Below are 8548 nucleotides of genomic sequence, written 5' to 3' on the forward strand. Positions count from 1 at the left end.
TTTGACGAGCGGTAATGTATTTTATCCCTAATTTTATATAAATTACAGAAGAGAATCTTCAGATTGCTTTGCAGCAGTAGAATACGAGCTTTACATTTATTCGTCGCATTATGCAATCTTTGTTCCATATTTACAGAGAAATTCATCCTCAAACTACGAAGCTAAGTAAAGAATGTTATGCAACAATAGTTGCCTAGTTGGAATTTTACACCCGTCTTTCGAGCTTGGTTACTAGATCTCCAACCACCTTAACTCCACCAGACAGAAGGACACTCTCATCATTTTCGTCCGTGATCTCTCCCGAAACTGTATACCTGTATAACGAGAATTTTGTATCAGTTGTACCATCATCAACAATAATGGAAAGCCATTTTCAAAATAAGCTACTAAAACAATTCCGAATCAAAAGTTCGACTCATTTAGCGTTAAAAAATCACATCATACTATCAATGATGAGTGTTTATCGCTAAAGTGTAAACATTAGGCAATAGAATACTGCTGGAGAAAAGGAGGCAAAAGAGCCATAATGGCAAACCACTTCCAAAATAATCTGCTAAAATAATTTCCGAATCAAAACTTCGACTCATTTGGCGTACAGAAGTCACATCATACTATCAACGACAAGTAATTATTCGTTGCTATAAGCGTAAACTTCAGGCATAGCATACTGCTAGAGAAAAGGAGGAAAAAGAGCCATAATGGAAAACCACTTCTAAAATAATCTACTAAAAATAATTTCCGAATCAAAAAGTTCGGCGCATTTAGCATACAAAAGTTGCATCATACTGATGAGAAATTATTCTTTCGCTATAAGTGTAAACTTCAGGCAATAGCATACTGCTGGAGAAAAAGGGATTAAACCTCTGTTTGGGACTGATTTGGGAGATAAATAGGGAGATAGGTATAGTTAGAAAATAATTTCAAGGGAGGGGCTGTTTATTTCCCAAATCAGTCCCAAATAGAGGTTTAATCCGAGAAAAAGAGCTAAAAGAGCCATAATGGCAAGCCATTTACAAAATAATATACTAAAATATTTTCCGAATCAAAACTTCGACTTATTTAGTGTACAAGTGTCGTATCATACTATCAATGACACGTAATTATTCGTCGCTATAATTTACATTTCAAACAAAAGCATACTGCTGGAGAAAGAAGCATAAGAGCCGTACTGGCAAGCCACTTCCAAAATAATCTAGGGGTAGAGATCAAATTTGACCTCTAAATTTTTTAAAGAAGTGGTGATTTAGCCCTAACGTTTCTAAGCAAGATTAATTTTAGCCATACGTTACCCAAAATTTGAAAAAACTGGTTTGACTGTTATTTAGCTGTCACATCAAACCTTCCAAACAAATTTGTCAATAAACTGAAGCAGTTTCATATCTTTTTTGTTGGTTTTTTTTGTAACTATAGCAACACAGTAAACATTTTACACTCATTGACAAAAAACAATTGTGATTAACTTGTATCTATCACACTTAGTTAGCATTTTAACAGATTTTTTGTAACCGTCTTAGTGCCACATTAAATATATTAGACATAATTAATATTTGGAAGCTCCGATGTGACAATTAAATAACAGTCAAACCAGTCTTTTCAAATTTTCGGCGATGCAATGTTAAAATTGATATTCATTGGAAACGTTAGGGTTAAATTTGGACCATTTCGTACTATAAGGCCAAATCTGCACTTCATAGAAAAAGTTAGGGTCAAATTTGGCCCTTATCCCAATAATCTACTAAAATATTTTTCGAATCAAAACTTCGACTCATTAGAGAGGTCGTATCTACTATCAGTGACAAGTAATTATTCGTCGTTCTTAAGTGTAAACTTCAGGCAATGGCATTAGAAAAAGTGGCAAGGTTTTAGCAAGTACCTTGTTGGATTAAGTGATGGAGACCAAAGAAAACATATGACAACTAGAAGAACATATTCAAGTAAGCTCCAGAAAACCGGGATGATCCATGCTCTTCTCCACTTTTCGCCCAATGGATCGGTTGCGTTGAAGTATAACTGAACCAGAAGAGGAAATTCATACAAATGAATGATACGATAAGTATAGGGTCAAAAAAAGAAGTCTTAATGCATAATTTGCCCCTTAACTTGTCCAAAAAACTTGATCGCCCCCTCAACTTGCTTAAAATGTAGTCAATTAATAACTCGGTTTGCAAAAAGTAAGTTGCATGCAGTAGGTGTATTGCACATGCATTGAAAAGTAAAACGATAAAGGTCAGGTTAACGGGGTTCTAATATCAAAGAGGATTATGTTTTACAGTTAAACAAGTAAGAACTTCCTTTTTAACATGTTTTAGTTTATTCTATGATTTATGTAATAACATTCCAAGGTACGTGTAATACATCTTCTACATGCAACTTACTCTTGTGCAACCGAGTGATTAATCGATTACATTTTAAGCAAGTTGAGCGACTATCGAGACTCTTTAAAAACTCAAGGATCAATCAAGTTTTTTGAACAAGTTCGGAGGGCGGATAATGTATTAAGCCAAAAAATAAAAAAGTGTAAATTGAAACCTCATAACCAATCCATGCAATGGACAGCAGAACTGCTACTGCAAGCAAATTTGTGAACTTCTGGTAAAGTGCAAACTTCACTACACTTCTTCTTACCTGTGACAAAAAAAAAAAAAAAAAAAAAAAAAAAAAAAACTCTTAAACTTAAGATAGTATATAATGAAGGTATAATGGCTATGAAGATAAGAGTCCGTTTGGGTAAATTGCACACGAGGTCTCTCAACTTTTCACTTCTTTCATTATGGTTGCTGAACTTTGCACTTTACTAAGATAATGACCCGTTTTACTGTTTATCAAGATGACCATTCCAATAGAGGTAACTCTCATTTGTAGAGATGATGGTAATGATATATTTATTTCTTAGTCCGACTGGCGAGTTGACTAAGTGCCTGTTTCGTTCTCCTATATGTAGCTTCTTCTTGTTGTTTTACTCTAAACAATAAATATGAAGTATTTGGTTAGGACTGAGAAACGTGTGTGCAAATAGTTATTTTGGAAGGAAAATCAAGTAATATCTACCCCGCCTATGTTACAGGGAAACAGATACAGACAGTGAAATGGAAAAAAAAAACAAAACCAGGGAAATGATATTTGTAAAAGACATAGGAAATGGAAACGTGGGAAAAATGTGTAAATATATGGATATATCTATAAATTTTTAAAAATTATGAGAATGTATGTTATAGAGGGCGAGCCTTGGCGCAACGGTAAAACGTTGTTGTCGTGTGACCAGAGGTCACGGGTTCGAGTCTTAGGAGCGGCCTCTTGCCAATTAAATTGACAAGGGAAGGCTTGCCCCCAATACACCCTTGTGGTGGGACCCCTCCCCGGACCCTCGCTCAGCGGGGACGCGTAATGCGACCGGGCCGCCCTTTTTTTTTTTATGAGAATGTATGTTATATACATATAAATGAACTTACATACAAGTCACACAATAGAGGAAAATGAAGAACTTTTTTCATTTATAAAGGTCGTAGAAAGATGATATAGAAAATATTGGGAATTTACTAAACATGCGATTAACATTGATTCATCTTTGGAAACACGAATTTCCAAATTCTTTTAAATTACGAAAACGTGACCCGAAACATTCCGTACGATTTTCCAAGAGTTTCAATTACTGAAACAGAGAAGCGTGAAACATTTTAAAAATCAAAGTAGAATGTAGCGAACAACTACCATCTAACAACAACAACTGAACTAAAATTACCAAACAAACCTTAAGTATATATAGTAAATATTTACAAGCTACCAACAACATTAAACATTAAACATTTAAGACAAAATGCATGCTGAAGTCGCATCTTTCATCTTTTAGTTCATTAAGCCATTGATCTTTTATTTGGACACATTACGTCATTGATTATATATTTTTTGTCACGTTATGTCATTACTTACCAAATTAGTTAGTTGTGAACATCTAATTCCTTTAGTTACATTACACACATCAAACACATTACACACATCAAAAACTGTTTTCAAACTGTGAAAAATATAAGTTTCAAACGCATGTGAAATGAGTAACACTCTTTAACTGAGTTTTATGTTCAGAGCTGACTTAATGTCACAAAAATAAATGATCACTGACTTAATGTGTCCAAATAAAGTTTTAAGAGCTTAGTGAACCAAAAAATGAATGATCATGAATCTCCGGATGCTTTTTGCCAACATTTAACAACAAAACGTCAACCAATTAGCAACATCTGAACCAAATATAACACCTTTTCTCATCAATCAAATATGCAATCAATACACAGTATTAAAGTACGTGTAAATTGCACCAATAGCCACTGAAGTTTAGGGTCAGGTTTAAAAAGGTCATTAAACTTTGCTTTTTATTTCAATAAAGTCATTTTAACCAATTCAGACAGAAAAAATCACTGCAATTCTGAACGTGGTTGTCATGTCACTACTCAGATGATTTTTTTTGTTGTTGTCTGAATGGCCGGAATAACTTTATTGAAATAAAAATGAAAGTTCACTGACTTTATTGAAACAAAATGAAGTTCGATGATATGCTGCTATGTTGTACGGACACTGACATGGGACGAACGCCGGGAAATGTTAGTTATAAAACATAACCTTCATAAAGTAGCCTTCAAACAAATTCGGAAACGGATATGAAACAAACATGGGCATGAACAAGAAACGTAAAAACGCTACTAAAGAGTAGTGTCCATGCAACATATCTAATCAATTAAATATGCAACCAATTGACAGTATTGAAATACCTGAAGCTTCTCCAAAGTTTGAGATAATGATGAAAAGATCCAAATGATGAAGCAAGCATCCAAAAGAGCAACAGCCAATACAAGTAGCAACCTAGCTTTCCCACAAAAATCATTAATATTCCCCAAATTTTCAACCAATCCAAGTGCTTCTGAAGCCACTAAATAACTCAAACCAAGTACTAAAACTTTTGAAGTTATCCCATAAAGTGTAGGCTTCACAACTCCATATCCCATTGAAACCACCAAAAGAAGCAACCTTGAAATACTCTTCTTAACTGCACTAAAACTAACTGCCCAAACAGTTATTCTCATTGGCCTAATTCCATTTGAATTGAAATTTGAATACTCAAAGTACCAAAGTGCCATTTCACACATTCCAAATCCAATCACTGCTGTTATATGATAATGTAGTTGAATTATGTCTTTCCAGTACTTAACAAACCAGAGAAACCACACAATTCCTAGAGCAAGATAAGCTAATGACATAAGCCCCGTAAACGTCATCATCGGTGCCATTTTTCCCGGAAGATAACCATCGGGGTTCCTCCAGACTGTTTTACCACTGACTTTAATGCCTTTGAGCTGTGGATCACAGAACATGAAGTAAAGATAGTACATTCCTGTGCTGTTTATCTCAATTGTTTGAAATACCATTTTCGCTTCTACGTTGTTTCCTTCGAAGAAAGTTTGGAGTCGTTTCGGTCCGTCGGTGTTACCGGATTCTTTGTGGATGATTATTTCTCCTACATTGCAGGATACACTCTTGGCTAGGTTAGGGGTGCAGCATATTGCAGTGGAATTCAAATAAGAACCCCCAATTTTATCTCTGTCTTTTACCTTAACTATTAGAGCTTCGATTAGTCCGGTTTTCTGCTGCATCTCGTTTCTTTGTGCTGCAGATTTTTTGGTTCTCCGGAATGTGATTGATTCAAACCTGTGATCACAAATTTAATATCAGTATCTCATATTCATCTCAACCTATGTTGCATGAACATGCAAACAAATACGGACACAGACACCGGAAACGTTATTTCTAAAACATAACCTTCATAAAATAGGCTTCAAAAATAAGAAACGGACACGAAACACAGAAACACTACTAAAGAGAAGTGTCCATGCAACATACTCAACAGATGAAAAAACATCAAATCTTTACTCGCTAAAATTTCTTAATGGAGAGTGATTCAAACCTGTGATCACAAATTTAATATCATTATCTCATATTCATCTCAACCTACGAAGTAGCAACACTTCTAGGAGGTTAATGTAGGAGTGTTGCACACTGCGACACTCCAGGGACACTTGGGGACACACACCCGACACTCCAAAATAAGTGTCTCCTCTTTTTCTTTTTTTTTTTTTTTTTAACGGGGACACTTCTGGAACACAGATTCTAAGTTAATTAAGTACAATATAGGGGTATTCTTTAATAATTTCACAAAAAGGAGGAGTTGATATAAAATAAAGCCTTAATAAAATCAAAATCTAATGAAAAGAATTTAGCAGCCGCCCTTTTTTGACAGTTTAAATAGTTTGAAGTATTAAGTGTTTCTTTTTTATGAATTAATGACTTATTATGGATGTTATTTATGGTTTAGAGTTATTAATAAATGTTATTATATATATATGTATATAGGGTTACTAAATTTGCCCCATGAACTTGTTGGCACCCCTAAACTTGATTAATAAAAGATGTGTTGCACGTGCCTTGGAAAAATCAAACGACCAACATCGGAGTATAGGGTCCTAATATTAGATAGCACAGATTTTACATTTTAGCAAGTAAGAACTTCCTTTTTAATATGTTTTAATCCATTCCAGTGAATTATGTAATAACATTCCACATTCCAAGACGAATGCATCGCACATTCTGCATACAGTTGATTAATTGACTACATTGCTGTAAGCAAGTTGAGGAGCTATACACTTTAAAAGTTCAGCCCGAATCAAACTTTTTGGACAAGTTAGATAATGCATTGAGCCTATATATATGAATTTGGCGTGTTCCCGCTGTAGGCGTCTCTCATATTTTTTAAAAAATGCGGTTTGCTGCACCCTGCACAGTAGGCGTGCTTCCTAGATATCAACAAACGAAAAGATCAAATCTATACTCGCTAAATTTCACAATAGAAACTGATTGATCTCTATTCTACTTATAAAATTCTAATCCCTGTGTTTCATAAAGAAAGATTCAATCTACAACCATTCCCATTCCCAAACACGAACACAAACTGTTCGATAAAATGCCGCACAGAAAAACAAAAACAAAAGAAGAATTCAAATCGATAACCTGATAAAGGACTTGCCATTGAGGATCTTATCATCCTGAGAAGAGAGTTTTACAGGAAGTTTAGAAGCATAAAGGCCTTCACTACCACCATGGAAGAAGTACGAATTAGAACGACGAATAAACGCTTCGTTTTTGTATTCATGGATCGAAGCATTCACTTGGCTCATATACAATATAACTAAACCTAAAATTGATGATAGAGAATGCAACATTTTGTTTCCTTTCTCTCCTTTCTTCCTCTACAATTTCAGTAACAGAAATTTGATGCATTGAGGAAGAAGAAGGAATGGAAAATGGAATTGGGAACCAAATTGTTATTTTTGTGAATATGATTTTGGGAGTCAAATGGAATTTAATTATATTTGTTGTTTGTTTCAGTTGAGATTTCTTGCCAAAAAATAGAGAATTTAATTTTTCAAGAGAACGATCCCCATAAAGAAAAAGAAAGAAAAAATGCAAAAAGAAATGCAAAACTTTGGTGCAATTTTATTAGGGTTTTGCTATTCATCGCCCCCGAATTACTTATCACCACTCTCTTTTGGACATTTTCGCCTTTTTCATTTTTCCATTCAAAAACTTAATATCCTCTCTCTCCCAAGCCAAAAATTGGATTTATGAAAAATGGACCCGAGAACGTCGAGGAAATCGAATAACTACAGTTCCTATTTCACTAATTGAAATTCGTCTCCAAAAACTAACCGATTTAATCAATATATATATATAAAAATATCATCCAAAATGTGCTAAACGGGTGATTCACACCATTCCGCCTATCCGTTTCTGCCTAGAGAAACGGGTGGATCACCCGTTTCTTCCTAGGCGGAAACGGGTGATCCGTTTCCACCTAGGCAGAAACGGGTGATCCACCCATTTCCGCCTATTTCATCCGTTTCTGCCTAGGCGGAATGGTGTGAATCACCCGTTTAGCACATTTTGGATGAATTTTTTCTCCAAATTCGGAGATGAAACTCGTGTTTTCAATTCGATTTTCAAATAAAAATACTTATCCGGGGAATCATTAGTCTTTTTTCTTTACCGTGTTTAAGTCCCATGAATGTTGTTCGGATTTTTGAATTTCGAAGAAATTTGAGAGAATTTCAGTTTTTGAGTTTAAAAAATGAAAAGGGCAAAAGTGTCCAAAAGGAGGCGGTGATAAATAATTTGGGAGCGGTAAATAGCAATCCACTTTTATTAATGTTAAAAAAATGCCATTAAACTTTACTTATTTTCATGGTCTGACCATTAAACTTTAATTAACGCTTTAAAATGATAATTGATGACTTCAAAGTAAATAATTTCAAGAATTTTTTTGGTAAACACAAACGAAAAAAAAAAGACTAAGGCGGAATCATCCTTAGAAAGCTAACACTCAAAAGGTCATCTAACAATAGCCTTCGAACCTTCTCTAGCAGGGAAGAAAGAATAGAGACTCCGAATTCAAAATCATGAGCTATACCAACCAAAAAATCAGCAATCCGATTCTACTCTCGGAAAACAT

The 8548-nt window shown here is 34.7% G+C and overlaps 1 protein-coding gene across 1 annotated transcript; it reads right to left on the bottom strand.

Annotated features, from left to right (window-relative positions):
- On the bottom strand, positions 1-7460 carry LOC136225664 (uncharacterized). Its single transcript, XM_066013771.1, has 5 exons — positions 7051-7460; positions 4761-5694; positions 2530-2625; positions 1874-2010; positions 1-314 (listed from the first exon to the last, which is right to left on the bottom strand). Exons 1-5 carry the CDS (start codon positions 7260-7262, stop codon positions 206-208), a joined length of 1488 nt encoding a protein of 495 aa, XP_065869843.1. The 5' UTR covers positions 7263-7460; the 3' UTR covers positions 1-205.
- Positions 7461-8548: the final 1088 nt, after the last annotated feature.

This window comes from Euphorbia lathyris, chromosome 4 (assembly GCF_963576675.1).
Source record: "Euphorbia lathyris chromosome 4, ddEupLath1.1, whole genome shotgun sequence".
NCBI lineage: Eukaryota > Viridiplantae > Streptophyta > Magnoliopsida > Malpighiales > Euphorbiaceae > Euphorbia > Euphorbia lathyris.